Source organism: Myotis davidii, unplaced genomic scaffold (genome assembly GCF_000327345.1).
Source record: "Myotis davidii unplaced genomic scaffold, ASM32734v1 scaffold370, whole genome shotgun sequence".
Classification (NCBI taxonomy): Eukaryota; Metazoa; Chordata; class Mammalia; order Chiroptera; family Vespertilionidae; genus Myotis; species Myotis davidii.
Genome location: NW_006288615.1, coordinates 5,294,736 through 5,311,859, shown reverse-complemented (window position 1 = coordinate 5,311,859; position 17,124 = coordinate 5,294,736). Strand labels below are relative to the sequence as shown.

The following is a 17,124-nucleotide window of genomic DNA, read 5'->3' as shown; positions in this document are numbered from 1 at the left end:
CGGCCCATTGGCTGTATCATCTGGTCTGGCCCTGCCAAGAAAACTGACGGTGGGACCTGAAATTCAATAAACCAAGGAGCTTTATTCATAGCAACGTGACTTTCGGGTTGATAATTTTGTATGGCCCTGGAATGATATAAATATCCAAATGGCCCTTGGCAGAGGAAAGGTTCCCCACCCCTGTTCTAGCGGGAAGGGTGCCAGCAACAGTCTTACACCAAGTAACAGGTCAGTGCAACTTAAAAGGATTTGAGTCGAAAGCCTCAAATCAGAATGTTTTGACTCTTGTGTGTTTCCTATTGAATACACCAACCTCATGATGCAGGTTCTTTTGATTCTCCAACATGGTGACAGGAATTCAGGGCCTTCCCCTGCACAACCTGGAGGCCTCAGGCAGAAGAACATCTGCTTGGAGAGGCACAGACCGCTCTCGGGGTCACAGACCCGAGTTCCTGCCCCAGCTCACTAGTCGCCAACTGTGTTACAGGCTGATTTGTGCCCCCAGCCAAGTCCCTGTGTTGAAGCCCTAACCCCAGTGTGACTTCATTTAGAGAGAGGACCCTGGAGGTGATCAAGGTTAAATAAGGTCATTTGGGTGGGACCCTAATCCAGTGACTGGTGGCCTTGTAAGAAGAGAAAGAGACGCCAGGAGTGTCCACACACAGAGGACACAGGAAGAAGGCCCAGTCTATAAGCTGGGAACAGGGGCCCCGCCGGGACCAACCCTGGACGTCCAGCCTCCAGAACCATGAAACGTTCACTTCTGTGCACGCCGCCCAGTCTGTGGTGTTTGCGGTGGCAGCCCTAGCAGACCCACACACTGTGATTCTGGGCACCTGACATCGTCTCCCTGAGCCTGACTTTTCTCATCTGTGAAATGGGGACCATCGTACCTACTACGTCCTGGCTCAGGGGGATGACAGCATGGAGTCCGGCAGTTTCTGGCTCTCTGTAGGTTCTACATAAACATAGGCTTACCACGAACACTCCGACAGATTATAACTACTCATCATCATGAACCCTGCAGGGACAGAGAGATGAGTGAAGAAACTCTCAGATTTAGGAACAACACAGGCGACAGTCGCTGCGAAAGGAAAAGGCCACTCTGGCCAGCCCTCGGGGCACTGCGTGCAGGCATCCTCTCCTGGGGAGCCTAGAGCCCCGAGCTGCCACAGGTCTCCCATCCGCACACCGCTGTGTGGGAACACGTCAGCTGATGTGGGAGATCACCACCCTCCAGGGAGTTCTCCAAACAGGCAGCCACAGATCTTGGCTTAGACCCCACCACTGCTGAGCTCCTGGGACTCCTAGGGCTCTTCAACACCCCTCCATGCAACCCTTCCCACCAGCACTGGAGGCCGGGGGTTGGGGTCTTCACTGCTCATCTTCTCTCCTCTGTCCCCAGGCCCTGGCAGAGTACCAGGCATGTCTGCACAAGGTACAAGGTGGGGGTATGGCTGTTACAAGCTGACTGAGTCTGATGGGAAATAACGCCCAAATCTAACATCTTATTGACTCCACAAGACACCAATAAATTCTGGCGATACATGCCAACGCTAGCTTTGAGAAACGATCCTCTATTTGTGAGTTTATTATTTCTGAGCTCATAAGGAATTGGGTATCATCATCATCATTGAACTTTTAAAGAAAATAAACATTTTGCTGAAATGCATCACTTAGATATTGCTGCTTCTGGATTATGGATACATAGAGGACACATTGTATTTTGAAGTGAACTTCCACTCTTGGCAATAACACTATTGGCAGTTTATATCGTATCAAACACTTCAGCATACGTTACTTTGTATTTCTCTCCGGCAGACCTCGGGACCAAGGGAGGTAATATTTTAAATAATTTTTCAGGTGTATATTTATAGGATGGATTCTGTATGTTGGTTCATGTCATGTCTGTGTTTTGTAGAGACCATAGGGCCATACACCGACATTGCCAACTGGGTCAGAGAATGGGGAGGCTGTGCCCTCCTCCTTCACAGACGACGACTGTACATTCCCATGGAAGCCTCTGGATAGCCTCCACTGTTTTGCCAACCACAGTAGGATGTTTGAGGAATTGAATTAAGGGCATGTGAGGCACCCACCTGACCCATTAAGTTAATAATCATAATTGGCTTAGTGTCTGCCTGCACCAGGCTGGCCGCAATGCTCGCAGGGGGTTGCTCACCCAAGGGAGGTAAATGAGCTCTCAGGGCGCCGGGGGCCATGTGTCAATCACCTGCTGCTGGGGCTCTAAATGGCCCCGGTGCCCAGGCAGAGCCGTTACCACACGGGTGGACAGCCTATTCCCAGGGCGCCTTCTGCTCACCTTGGTTCCTCTGTGGTCAGGCTCAGCACACAGGAGCCCTCGTCACGGTCCCTCCACAGATGTGGAGCAGAAGGCACGGCACCTGCAGTATTAACTCCCCCGTGTTCCCCAGACGAAGAGTGCGGCCACCCCGTCTTTCCTCCCCGTCTCTCTCCAAGTTCCGGCTGGGTATTCGAGTTTGTTTCCTCCATGAAAGCCCGTGACACTGAGCTACTCTTTCCGGAGACGTTCGAGTGAGTGTCATTAGGTGGCTTTTATTCTGCCGACACCACACAATCCAGCCCTCGCGTTGAGCCCAGGTTCCAGACAGCGCAGGTCAGCGGCCTGCGGCAGGCCGGCCGAGGGGATTAACTCCAGAGGTTCCTTTCACTGAACTGGCAATTGCTTCTTTCTGCTCAACTGAGAATCAAAACTGTGCACAACTTCAAAACAGGTCACAGGACGTTCACAGGACGGGGGCGAGTGCTTCGGGGAGCCCCACCGCTGCTGGTCCTCCCGGGCCTGGGAAGGGCTTTCCCAGGGATGCAGGCGGCTGTGAGAAACCTTTGCTCTCATGGACCGTCTTCGGGAGGTGGCCACAACATCCGAGTTCAAGGTCAAAATTAAGACTCTGACAAACCCTGGGGAGCCGGTGGGCGCCTGTGTTGTATCATGGGGCATCATGAAAACGAGATGCTCACCAGGCCCCCACAGAACTGCGAGGCCCAAGGTCCCAGGAAGTGCACCCTGGCTTGACTCGGCAAAGCCAGAACCAACAGAGCGGGTGACCCAAGTGACCATCCCGGTTGACATCACAGCTCAAGTCTCGCCACATACACCTCTTTACCTGAATTTTGTCCATGGCAATGCAGACACGCTTCTCTTGAATTATCAACCAATGCATGAAATAAATTTTAAAACTTCCAAAAGCAGTAAGCTGGTAGTGTTTTGTCCATAAATCTCTAAAAGTTCTCTGTGAGTCCCGTTAGCACTTAAGTCTTTAAAAAACAAACTGCCGGGCAGGGGACGCACTAGCCGTGCTGATCAGGCCTGTGGGGCTTCTGAGAGGGCCGCACTCGGGTGGGTCTTCGCTGCAGCCTCCTTCACAGGGCGGCCCCAGGCCCTTCCCGTGCCCCCGCTCCACACCCACCCTGGGCAGCACCACCATGGCCTGTCTTATGGAAGAAGAACAGGTTCCCAAACAGAAACAAAATAACAGACATAAAATAAAGCAAACAGCCCGGCCAGTGGCTCAGTGACTGAGCGTCGACCTATGAACCAGGAGGTCACGGTTTGATTCCAGGTCAGGGCACATGCCCGGGTTGTGGGCATACATACAGGAGGCAGCTGATCAATGATTCCCTCTCATCATTGATATTTCTCTCTCTCCCTCTCCTTCCTGTCTGAAATCAATAAAAATATATTAAAAAAACAAAGAGCATTTTTTACTCATTTTCACTCCAATCTCATGAGACAACATCCTGCCCTCAAAAGATTCAGTGGTGTTTTATTTGTCCCCGCCAAATCTGAAATATGTATTATTTTTTCAATTGTGTAAGCATGACAAGACACACTGATCAAGATTTTAGAAATGCAAATATTGGAGCGTATGTTAGGGTGAGGGGAGGCGAGGCCGCTGGGTCTGCTTTTCGGAGGGAGTGAGTGTCACGGGGCCTGGCTCTGGCCGGGAGTCTGCGGGGTAGGGGTGAGGCCAGGGCCCGGGCTGTGGATCTGTCCTGTAATATAGAGATTAAAAAACGCGAAAGGGAAGGGAAGAAAGGAGAGCACACAGCTGCCGGCCCCCAAACAGACCTCCCATCTGCCACCCATGATTTGCATGTCACCTTCTCCGGGCTCATTTGTACTTCATTAACTGCCATTGACTTAACAAGATTTATGCAAATGACACCATAGGAGCTCCCCAACTCCCACTGCAATCAAGTGATTATGTATGTACAACTCTCCACAGCAATGAAAAATTCATACGTGACAGGCCACTCGCCGCCGAGCGGGCCTCTGGCTTTCTCTTTTTCTTGCTTTGCTTTTTAATTTTTATTCCAGTAGACTTATCTTATTAGGAAAGAAAGAAGACACTCTCTGAACCAAATCTCCTCTAAGGCCTCAGGAAGGACAAAAAAGGGGGAGGTGGGCCCAGGTCCTCAGGAAATGAAGTTATTTTGTAGAAAATAAGTCATATTCTTGATGAGCAGCCCTTCCCTGGGAACAAGGGAGAGAGGAGATCGCTGCCTGCCGTGACCCTGCTGGCGCCCACCTGGAGAAGAGCCTCCGTCCTCACAGTGAACAGGCTGTGAGGCGTGAGTGATGTAATTCACAGGAACACAGACCGTCTGTAGGATGAGTCAGGTGGGAGCGTGCTCAAGACGGCCTCCTCTGTGTCCCAACCCATCGGTACAAGGTCCCCGTGGGGAGGAGCACAAAGACGGCCGCGATCACAGACACTGGCCTGCCCCAGCCAGCACCATGACCAGCCCCATGGAGGTCGCAGAGGTTCCCAACTGGGGGTGGGGGGGGCAGCACGCACGGCAGGACTGGAGCGAGGGCTGAGCGTGGAGACAAAGCACGTGCTGCTGGTGAGAAGGACAGGGCACGCCTGTGGCAGCAGCTTCCCAGTGGGGGAAAGGCCGCCCCCCTGTACCCCCGAGAGCCACGAGCGCCCCTGCACTGTCCCTGGAGAAACTTGGCCCTGCAGGTGCAGTCTGAGAAGTTTCTTCTACACAAGCACAGGTATTCTGTCCGAGGTCAGGGTCACACATGTTACACACCAGGTTGCTTTCTGAAGGCTCCTTGTGAGGCAGTGGAGAGGGTAGAAGAGTCGGACCCCATCCTGGCCCCATCTTACCCTCCCTGAGCTTAATGTAAAATAATGAAAACACAGCCACCCCAGAATGGCCATGTTTGGAATTCAATGGGATGCTGTATGCAAAGTGCTTCATCCTATATAATAACACCCTAATATGCAAATCGACCAACCAGCGGAAGGACAGGCAGAACGACCGGTCACTATGACACGCACTGAACACCAGGGGGCAGATGCTCAATGCAGGAGCTGCCCCCTGGTGGTCAGTACGCTCCCACAGGGGGAGTGCCGCTCAGCCAGAAGGTGGGCTCAGGACTGGCGAGTGCAGCAGCTGTGGCGGGAGCTTTTCCTCCTCTGCTGCAGGCAGGTGGTAAGGAGCGAGGGGTCCAGGACTGCGGTGGGGGGGGGGGGGTGGAATCAGGCCTAAGCCGGCAAGCGGACATCCCTCAAGGGGTTCTGTACTGAGAGAGGGCACAGGCTGGGCTGAGGAACCCCCCTCCAGTGAATTTCGTGCACTGGGCCTCTAGTAGGATAATAATAAACACTAATTTAATTGTCCTTTATTCAACAAACAGGTCTGTCAGCTGTCTGGAACACGCTGGTGTCGGCAACGCCCCTTTGGCTCCTTCCTCTCACCTCTCCCTTCCTTTCCGCTAGTTGAAGTCATCCCTTGGTCGGGGAGAGGGCAGGGAGGGGGGGTAGGAAATCAGACTTTCGCTAATGATCTCGGCGTTTATAAACACAGACACACAAGCATGTGAGATCAATCTGCACAACCGTCCACATACCCACACCACCTGGGGGGCCCACAGAGAGGCACCGGCAGGTGTCCAGCATGAGGATGCGAAGATCCAGACTTGCTGAATTCAAACATTCTCTCTGGAATCTCCACATGCCAGTGTTTCAAGGGCCTTGGATCTGGCCCAGCGCCCCATGTCACAGATGCGGCCCCTGCGGCTGGACGTCCTACCAGATGTGGTTTCCAGGACGGGCTTGCCCGTGGACACAGCACTGGGGGGTGGGGAGCGGGGGTGTGCAAGGAACAAGGAGCCCTGTGCACGACTCACCGGGAATGCAGCCCTGATTTAGACGTCCACAAGGTTGTTTTGAACATTCGCAATTAAAAGGCTTCCAAGGACTGGCTCAGTTTACATTTGCGGGTCGACGTCCTTCCTCACACAGACTGGACACCGAGCCTCCGAGGAGGAGCAGGTCCCCACTGAGTGACCCAGGGACCCAGGACCTGCTGGCCTGAGCAGCCGCCCTCGTCGGCAGCAGACGTGAATGAAGGGAACAGTCTAGTATTAAGTTCTAATGTCCCCAGACCAATTACTAAATGAGAGTAAGAGAGCAAATGCTTTTTATAATTTTAAAACAGTATCAACAGCATAAAATCACACATTACCATTACGTCATGCAGAGAGCTGGGTTTATAAATGAGCACACAGAGAAAGAATGAGTGTGCGTGGACCGCCCCAGGGAGGGAACCGTGAGAGGGAACACACCCACCAGCAATGGGGCCCTGTGCCAGTCCACACCGTTGTCGCCCAGGCTCTGAACGTGTCTTGTGAGAAACCCTGCAACCGCCCTGCTCTGCTCCCCCCCACAACATGGTGCTAACCCCCCTCCCCCCATCTAACCTGCTCCTCGCTCATAGCAGCTAGGGCTACATTCCCAAAAGGCTCGGGCCCTTTAAGGGCGGCCAGTGCCAACACAGGTTCCTATAGCTGTGGAGAGCCACCAAGGTGCGGGCAGAGGGGGATGGCGGAGAACGGCCACCCAGAGGGTCATCGCGGTCACAGCAAAGTCCATGAGAGGCAGAGCCGGAATCCTGCCCACGGATTTTCCCTCGTTCAGGCAGAATGCACTAAAAACCAACTGGTCTTCTTTAACCAACTAAAAGACGGCATTTCCAGAAGCCACAGTGCCGAGTTAAACTCTCCATCTTCCTTGGAAATATAGCAGCAAAAGATGTCATGTGAAGGTCCGTTGTACTTGCAACATAAAGCAATTTGGTGTCTGGTTTCTGGGCTAATGAAAACCTATCCAGGCTAGCAACCTGGGCCAAAACAAATGCTCGCATTCAGTCCTCCTGTGTAATGAGGAAGTTTAATTAAGGCCCCCCATTACAGCTGTAAATGTTCCTTTATATAATAAGGTCTAAATGAAACCGAACCTAATCAAAGTTACAATTCCTTCATTAGCAAATTACAAACAAGAGCGCACAGCTGACACACCGGCTATGATTATCACAACTAATTGCCTCGTTGTTACAAACTAGCCTGAAACGGTGTTCAGATGTCCGTCTGCAAGAGCAAATTAGGGCCACGTCGGGCTATTCCCGGGCTCACAAGGGGCTCTTGTGCGGAGATCTGATTTACCCCCGTCGGCCGGCGGCCGGCGGCCCAATCAAAGCCCAGCTACAAAGGCGGCCTTTGAAGCCAGCGCAGCCCGGGACGCGCTCCATATGCAGGCGGGCAGACCGCACTTCATTAGGTCTGTTGTCACATTTTCCCTCTTCTTATTCTAATGATCCCATTTTAATACACACAGGAACCTCTTCTAATTGATGTCAAGTGAGTGACTTCCACATTCATCAACAGAGCACATCAAACAAACCTCGCGCGCGCGCCGGCGTCACGGGCCAGGAGGGACAGCGGTGTGTCGCAGCGGCAGGGAGGGAAGGAGGGCAGCGGCGTACCTGTTTAATTGGGATGGCTCGGCCGCTCCCGATGCTGTCCGCGCGACTCTCCAGGCCTTTCTTCTCTTTGTCCGGGTCACTCCCTTTCCGAGACTGCAAAACGAAAATAAAGTTAGCATTTGGCCGGGGCTGCGGCTCACAGATGGCGCCAGGTTTGTCCTGGTTTGCGCACTTTCTGCAAACATGTATTTGGAGGCCAGGGAGGGGGTATGGATACAGACATCCGCACGCGCACCACAGAAGCAGGCTGTGGATTCTTTCGTCTCCACGGGTGCGTCCTCTCACGGAGAATTTTCTAAACTTTTCCCCTGCAAAATTATCTTTTAATTCTTTTTTAAAGAGTTCAAAATTCAATTACTAGAAACCAATGGACCATACAGAAAAGTAACGCCCAACAGGAAAACACATTCCGAAGCTGCCGCTAATCTAGGCGGGGAGACAAGGGCTCCTGGCTGCTTGTTGGGGAACCCTGCGACATAAATGCACACATTTAATTAACGTCGGAAGCATTAAAAAAATTCTATTAACGGCTCAGCTGTGCAATGTGATGGTACACGCTCGATTCGTATCGAGGTGTCGTTAATGCTTTTATTGCCTCGGCATGATGAGGAAACAGCAAATTCAAAGTCAAACTCGTGTATACTACCCGCCCCCCCACCCAAAAAAAATAACAAGTGGGAAGAAAAAGTTGGAATATCTTTTCTGACAAGATGTCAGCATTTGGGGGGAAATGAGCAGCTTGGTTTGCCGAGCTCCTGGGACAGTTTCCCCGCCGTGTTGCTGACGCTGTGTAAACAGCACAGGAGCTGGCAACCAGTGGGAGGGTGGCGGTGCCCCATCCGGGAGCCACACCTGAAGTGGCTGGGACCTGGGGATGTTGGGGACCACCCCAGCTACGTCTCCAGCTCTCAGCCGCACGGGGAAGTCGGAGCGCAATGGCTTCCTGACAGATTTATTTCATTATGAGAGAAAGATCTGAGACTCGTCCTCCTTAATAACTGTGCTGACAAGTGACAACTTCACTCCATTACTTTTCAATGGGAACATTACTCACGCAATATTGAAAATGGAGAAACATTTTCGTGTGCTTTTCAAATCTGAGATGATGTATGAAATGAGCAGGCTCGGTGGTGACCGGTGCTGCCGTGGTAAGGGAATGACACCCACTTTCAAAGGGGTGAGGGGTGGGCACTGATTCTGCGTTAGGGGTGCCGCCATGGGATGTAAGGAGAAGGTTCCCTGATGTAAGCTCAGAGGTGGGGCTTCCACGGGCACAGGTGCTCATGAAAAAGCGTGCTTCCCGGAGACCGCTCAGGGAACGCCTACCTACGTGCCAGGCACTGCGCACTGGTTTACCTGGGATGGTCGAAGCCCGAAGACAGAACAGGAAATGAAACAAGCAACACATAGAAAGTTGCAGGAGAACCTAAAACTGAAGGCTTATCCCTGTGCGCAAGAAGGGAAATGGAGCCATTTATCAATTCCTTGCCATGAATTTTAGCTAGGGGTTAGGGGCTTTTCTCTAATTAATAATGTGTGGTAAGAGCTATGCAATAATCCTAAATTCTCTTCTTCCCAAATCTCAATTCACGGGAAAGCTGGAACTCGAGGTTTCCTGTTATAAAATAAGACTCAATACTCACAGGGATAATTTTTTAAAAATTTAAATCAACAGAGATCATTAAAGGTACTTTTGGAAGTTTATAAATTTGGAAATCCATCTTCATTACTCACTATTAACCAGAATGATTAACAAAACAAACATGAAAACATTAACGTCTCCCTCGAGGCAGCACATCTGCCCCAGTCGCTGGGAGCAGGACGCTCAGGTTCCAGGGGAGGCGGGACTGAGGAGATAAACTCCTTCCGTGTTTGATCACACTCTCCAGGATGCATGAGAGTGAAGCACAGCCCATACACGCGGAAATTAAATTCCCCAACAACTAACATTTTGGTGCGAGCCCTAAAACTAACATTTCCAGGAGAGAGCGGTGGCAAGCGGTCAGGCAGAGGGTCTGCTGAATCTCAGCCCACGATTACGTTTGCTACAGCACGCTGAGCACAGTCCGACCACTAAACTAACACAGACCCGCTGGACAGAAACACTGCCACACACACATCCCCAGGACGCTCCCCAGCTTTGCCGCCAACTCGGAGATGACAGCCCCAGGAGCACAGCTGCGTTCCCGCTGAAATAGCTCCGTGAAATCGTCAGCTACACGGCAGCGCTGGTCCCCACCGCCTGTGCTGGGAGCGACTGCAGTGCATCTGCTTGACATGCACAACTAGAAACCTAACAAGAGTTTATGCACCCACCACGGAAGGCCGGCAACATGCCCAGAGTGACTGCTTAGCCTGGGCAGACACGGAACACAGCGGGAAGAGAGGTGGCGGTGAGCTCATTATCACCTCCCTCTCTACAGAAATGATCAACTTCCTCCCGTGGGATGGAAGAAGCCAGGATGCGAAAACCCCATCAACCGCCTGCCACAGGGACAGGAGCTTCGAGGCAGAGCCCTCATGCCCAACAGAAACCTCCTCCCGCTCGAGCCCAACGAGTGGGACTCTGCGGTGACCATCCACACCATCCTTCTTACACGACCAGCTTTGCTGCCTTATTTTTACGGTGAGTTTCTGTGAGCCGGGCAGCGTGTACTCACAATCTTTGGTCACGGGGCATGCGGGGCTCTGTGTAACGGTGTTGGCATGATACAGGAAGCTTTTAAAAATACCATGCAAGTCACACCGTTTTCCAAAGCTCGAAGAGAGGCAAAGCAATTCCATGTACAATTACAGACACAGTGCAGTAAGATGACAGCGAGCGCACAGACAGTAAACACCCAGGTCAGGCGGGCTGCTCCCCGGACAGGGAGGCAGGGGACACAATGGGGGGCGAGGGGAGGGCTGTGACTTTCCCCTGCGACTTGTTCACTTCCTGAAGCAGCAGCTTGCCCGGGAGGAGCGCACAGCACGGTGCGTGTGTCTGTGTGCTTTCCGTTCCTATATGCCTGAACATACTTGCAAATAAAGCATCTTACCCACACACAAATCAGGGCCACTAAGCTACCCTAATTGTACGAAGAACCCCTAATACAGAACCAGGAATTGAACAGCTATAGCCTTTTAACTGTTCTTTTCTCAAAACAATAATTTAAAAAAAAATTAAGCAAAATAATATATAATTTAGCTTTTGATTAGTAAAGTTCAATTCCTCCCACAAGTAAAACACAGTCTCCTGCCACAGCAGAGATGTTTAGTTTCTGCTCTTTTGTAAAAAAGTGCATGTGATTTATTTTCGTGTAAAATTGTGCATTTATGCAAACAGAAACATCTAGCCCAGCGCGACATCACGCATTACAGGTCCGCGCTGTCAAGTTTGTAAGCTCGGGTGTCTGTGGAATGATGTTTGCACCACTTGGTTCCCTCGGCCTCCTTCCAGCGCTCTAATAAAGGTGGACAGTGCCCCTCCGCCTGGGAACGGCAATCCCAGCCTGCACGGATTTTTACTACAAGTGTTCAGCATGTGGCACCTCCGTTCTACTACACACTGTCATATAAACACATTTTGGGGGGGGGGCAGGGGCGGGCAATTGAGGCCAATAATTACCAACAATTACCAGGGAAGAAGAGTCTCTGAGATTCCACATGTTTATGAACAGCTGTAAACTGGTAACAATGAGTTTAGCTGCTTCACTGCGGCAATTTCAAAATATTATGCCTCCTTTTCATTCCTTGGGTGACACTGACATCTAGTGGAGTTAATATTTCTAAGATCTTCAACTTAAAAATACGAACACATCTCTGTCACCATCACCACCATCGCCATCGCTCTGTCCAACGTCAAACCCAGGATTCCAGCTGTTTCCTTAAATGCCATGAGGCAAAGCCACCGCAGCTCCTCTCTGACCCTCGGCTCCTGTGCCTGCGAACCGCTCCGTGCGGCTGGGTTCTGTGTCTGAGGGTCACAAGCAAACTGCTTTCCAGCATTTAGCGAGGAAGGGAGCAGCGATGACAAAGCACAGCTCCAGGGCCAGACCTTTGCATTATGAGACTTTCCCTGGGACCTAATGAAGGGAGACTTCCAGGCAAGGTAAGCAGGAGTTTTTATTGGCTCTGGCACCTGGGGCACCGGGCCCGTCCAGGGTGCCTGTGTGCAGGGCCCACACGTGTGCAGCATGTCCATGGACTCTCCCCGAGCTCCCCGCCCCCACCCCCCCGCCTTCTCTCTAAACCACTTTCTCTCGAATGTGGGCAGACTCTGCAGACCCCAGGCTCCAGCAGGCTCTGCCAACAGCACAGGGAAAGGAAACATTCATTTACTGAGGTACTATTATTAACTTTTCATTCACTGAGTTACTATTACCTTCCTGCCTCCAGGTTTTCTCTTTGGTCCTTCTCCGTGGGCAGGGTCCGGGATACTACGTTTGGGACATTCCAGGGCCACCCTTAACCTGTGGGGACGGGGCTGCTGGAGCTCTCCTTCCACAGCCTGGTTTTCAAAGGTACTGCCTGACTCCTCATCTTTCTGAGAACAGAAACCAAAGCCACACTCTCCTGAGCTGGAGGACGGTCTCTCCTCCAGCCCTGCCTCACAGGAGGGCAGAAGTGCAGAAGGCGCTCTGGTCCACGCCCAAAGTCCACCCTCTCCGCATCTTCAGCAGGTGAGGTTCCTCAAGTCCACCGAGCCAAGAGCGAGGCACAATCTGTTCTGTAAGGCGGCTCCTTCTCAGCCCCGAGTCCCTGACGTGGTGTCCGCAAGTGCTGCGGGTACAGGACAGAGCCGGGAGGGCGGCCCGGCCCCCCGTCACTCGCGGTGCGTCTGAGGTTCACGGTGAAACAGCTTCCTCACGCACTCACAGTGACACTTGTCAGTCACCTGTTTTTCGCAGACACCTAGCCACCCCTCTCCTCACCTGTCCCACAACCACCTCTGCTTTCCACTCTCAGAAGTCACTTCATGATGTCAGTGGCATGAGAAAAAAGTGAAAACAATGCCCGAAGACTGCATCTTCCCAGGAGACCGGCCACACTCAACTACTGCTGTTTCCAGCTCAGAGAGGTTAAGTAACCTGCCCAAGGTCAAACTGCTGCTGGCAGTGGAGGCTGGCATCCGAGCCCGCTCTGTCGGGTCCTCTCTGTCCCTCCCACAGCAGCGTCTGTCAGAACTCACGTGGCACAGGGCACAGCAAAGAAAAGGTGTGAGCTGCCAGCAACGGACTGTGGCGGTAACCACTGTCCAGTGGGAAAAGCACTGCCCAGATGGGGGGGGGGGGGGGTCACACATCAATGCCCCTCCACACAGGCCCGCAGGTCAGACGACAGGCCCCGGCCACCCCAGGGGAGTCCTCCTTGATTTCGAGACCAGGAAGACTGCACATTGAGCTTCTCTGCATCTAATCACCAGTGACCAAGCAAAGGAGGTCCAACTGTTAAACAGGGCCCCGTGGGCACCAGAGCCGGCCCCTTGGCTGTGGGCGCCTGCGCAGCGGAGGGCGTTCGGCCGCATCCTGTCGCCACCACGCCCATGAGCAGCTGCCTGCAGCGCGGAACCCTGTCCCAGCCCCTACGTGGTGGCAACTCAAAATTTCCCCAGGAATTTCCAAATGTCCCCGTGAGCAAAGCCACCGGCTGGGAAGCATAGTGGGTAAGCACATGAAACGCATGCACGGACCCAGTCCCGGAGGAACCGTCCCTCAGAGCCCTGACTGATGGGTGCTGTCGCTGGGCGTGTGGAGGGACAGGCAGGCAGCAATTCTGCAGTGAGGGACCACCCGGGAGCTTCTGAAAGCTACACAAGCAGAGTCCGCCTTCCGAGGCCTCAGCGCCAGAACTGAGCTACCGTTTTTAAAGGCTCCACAAGGACCTGAAGAAAGGCCCAGGCGGACAGCCTCGTGGCCACCAGCCTCCAACCCAGGAGAGGCGAGTCCTCGGGCACCCCAGGCCGAGGGGTCGGTGGGCTGGTGTGGCTTTTCTCTCTCACCGGAAAGGCCAGGCACACACCTCTGGGGATTTGGGCAGTTTTACCATCACTCTTATCCCAATGTGACCAGTCTCTAGCTAGAGACCAAGAGAGTCACAGGATCATAGATAATCTTTGTACAAACCCCTCACTCTTTTCTTTTTTTAAAATATTCTTACTGATTTTAGAGAGATGGAAAGGGAGGGGAGAGAGGAAGGATGGGAAGGAGGGAGAGAAAAAAGAGAAAGAGAGGGGGGGCGGGCAGACCTCACGCCCTGACTGGGGATTGAACCTGTAACCGTGTCCGGGATGACGCTCCAACCAACTGAGCCACACCAGCCAGGGTCCTCACCCTTCATTTTTGACACATGGATCAGAACTACCTGCACACCAAAAAATTCCCATTTTGCTCACTATCTAAATCTTTGCATCCCATAATTTTCTCAGACTTCCATGGAAATCAATTACTTTACTAGTAATTACTTTACTAGCCTACTTCACTAGTCTCATTACTTTAGTTTGGATTCCACAAATTTCATTGAACCATCTGGTGGGCAATCTCTACTAGTGGGAAATCTCTGAAGTCACACTCACGGTGAAAAGGTTGGACCGGCGCTTGGACTGCTTCCGGACGGGCGTCGGGGTGTTGGCAGTGGGAGGGACGTCGATCCGCAGCTCCTTCTGGCTGGTGCTGGGGGTCGATGGGACGGAAGAGGAATAGTCGCTCAAACTCCCGCCTCCGTTACTTGTCTGCAATGATTCAAAACCAACGTTTGGTTAAGGACACACTCCAGGAACCGAATGCCACCTCCCGTGCGGGGTCATAAGGAACACGTCAGCGCATCACCCTGGAGAGACGCCCGCGCCAGGCTGGGAGCCCCTCGCTGTGCAGCCGGTGTGGGCATCAGGTACAGGAGGTTTCCTTCCGGAACACACCCGCCCTTTCACGGAGTCCTTCTTCTAAGAAGTGACTTAAGAAAAACAAGCCTCTACCACTTAAGTTTTAAAAATTTGAAAGTGAAATGTAGTCACTTTCTCTTCCCGCTGAAAAGGAAGGTGCTGGTTGGACTCCGTGGGGCCTGTGATTACTTCACTGCTCTAGGCTCCACGCAGGAAGCACGGTTTTGCCCACCACTCACAATTTGAAAATGCAGCTGGAAAATACGACACCTTTTGGGAGGTATTTCAAGATTCATAGAAAACAAAAGCTGCCTCCGGGAGGCGAGAACATTCACGATAGAACCTCTACAGGCCTCGAATATCTATGGTCACTGACCGACTCCCCACGAAACTGGAAGCCTTCTCGCTGCATCCTTTTACCAGGTGCCCGTGAGGCTAACACCTGTCCACAAAATGTCAACCAAAACCGCGAGTGCAAGAAAAACAAGCCACGTTCCCTTAAGGGGTTTTGGTTAGGTTCTTCATAGTGACAATTATTTCATTTACTTCTGAGTAAATAATTGAGCCAATGTTGCTATGGAAAGATCGTTTCTACAGGGCCTCAGGGACATGGGAATCATAACTGAGGGCTGCAACCCAATCTAGGCGCACAGGGAGATGCGCTGCTGACATCCGTCCACAACTGTCCCACCTGCAAGCAGACGAAGGAGGGCCAACACGGGGTCCTTAAGAAAATGTTTTTATGGACTGATTTGAGAGAGAAAAGGGAGTGGGGAGGGAGAGAGAGATATATATTATTCCACTTATTTATTCATTAGTTAATTCTTGTACGTGTCCTGAGCTGGGATTGAACCTGTAGCCTTGGCATACTGGGGCAATGCTCTAACCAACTAAGCTACCCAATCAGGGCCAACACAGGGTAATTTAAATCAACAGCAAAGACAGCAAGCACAGCCCCCCTCTCTCTGGGCCAGCTCGCCTCAGCACACTGGCTGTGACGGGAAATGTTCAAGAACACGTCCCATAAAAACCACTTGGCCCCAGCAGTGTCCGAGGGAAATGCTAAGCCAATTACCAACTTGCTGTTACTCAGAAAGTTGAAAAGAAAAAGAAAATCCACCTACAGCTGGCGGACGACCCTCTGGGCAGGCACAGTCTCCTGGGCTCGGGCGTGCCTTTGGGCCCAACCTCCCGTGCGCCCCACGTACCTGGCTGATGTGCACGGCGGACACCTGCGCGGAGCAGACGGAGGAGTGGCTCGGGGAGTTGGGGAGCGACTTGCAGGGCCCTATGGACAGCTGCTGCTTCTTCCTTGTGGCGACAATCTTCTGGGCAACTAGTGGGCAGGGAGACGAGAGAAGTCCACGTGAGGCTGGTTTCCAAAGGCAGAGAATGTGATGGGGACCGGAGCCCGTCCTTGTAACCCACTATCCCTGCAGCAACGGGATTCCTGATTGTTATTTGGGTGCATGACATGGAGCCGCCTCCTTCCCCTGTACCCCAGCTGAATGTGGTCCTGCATACAAGTTCCGACAACAGAAGGGGCATGTGGCCACGCCCAGGAATCTTTCTTGGGAGAGCTGCCCCTGGTCCATGCCTTCCCTGTGTCTTTCCTTCCTGCTGCTTAAAAAGCACATGTTGGCTGTGGTCCTGGGGGCCCCCTTGGGGACAAAAGCCAAACCTGTGGCGTGTGAGAAAGCAGGAGCCCTCACAGACCACCTCAGAAACCTTGAGTGTAAAACAGAAAAACACACTCCTATCTTGTTTAAGTTATTCTAATAATTAGATTCCGCCCCACCCTCAGTTACTTATGGCAAAAATAATCCTAAATAAGACAGGTTAATGTAACCAGATCTTGAAAAATAAAAAAATCTGGGTTTTTTTGCATAGCCCAAAGAATCACTCAACTTTGCAAGCTGCCTCACAGAATTATATTCAAGGACATGTAATGATAGCAAAGACTTTTTTTATTTAAATATATTGCTACACACATCGGAAGTTTATCTTAATCAATACGAATCTAAATTCAACCAGCCATAACTTGTCCCGGCAAATAGGCTCGCTGATAAAGCATATTGGATTTAATTGGAAAGGAAGTCAACGATTAGAAAGCTCTTCCTACACCCATAGGTGTCACTGCAGGAGAGTAACTGCAGCTTTTATTTGAATAGATGTGTGTCTTTGGGGACGAGCTGTAATTAAGTTCAATGATATTCAATCCTTGTGTTTGCCCAGAGAGTTGCTCTTTTTTGCGGACACCCATGCACAGGAGCGCATCACTGCCCCCAGCAAAAGGTTACAACACAGAAGGGAGCGCATGGCATCTGTAGGCCATTTCTCCTCCAAATGAACACAATTGTAATAAGGAACCAGTCTGCCCGGAGCTGATGGCCTCCATGTAAATGAATGACAGTATAAATATGATTAAGTGAAAACGCAATATG

General features: G+C 51.9%; 1 protein-coding gene across 2 annotated transcripts in view; it reads right to left on the bottom strand.

Moving 5' to 3' along the window:
• The window catches only part of AGAP1 (ArfGAP with GTPase domain, ankyrin repeat and PH domain 1), a 417,400-nt gene that overhangs the window by 199,615 nt on the left and 200,661 nt on the right, over positions 1-17,124 (bottom strand). For both annotated transcript variants that reach the window (XM_015561885.1, XM_006760461.2), the window contains exons 8-10: positions 15,889-16,016; positions 14,375-14,530; positions 7,822-7,914 (exon numbers count right to left, since the gene is read on the bottom strand). In XM_015561885.1, coding sequence (XP_015417371.1) covers positions 7,822-7,914; positions 14,375-14,530; positions 15,889-16,016 — 377 coding nt within the window. The remainder of the gene's footprint in view (positions 1-7,821; positions 7,915-14,374; positions 14,531-15,888; positions 16,017-17,124) is intronic.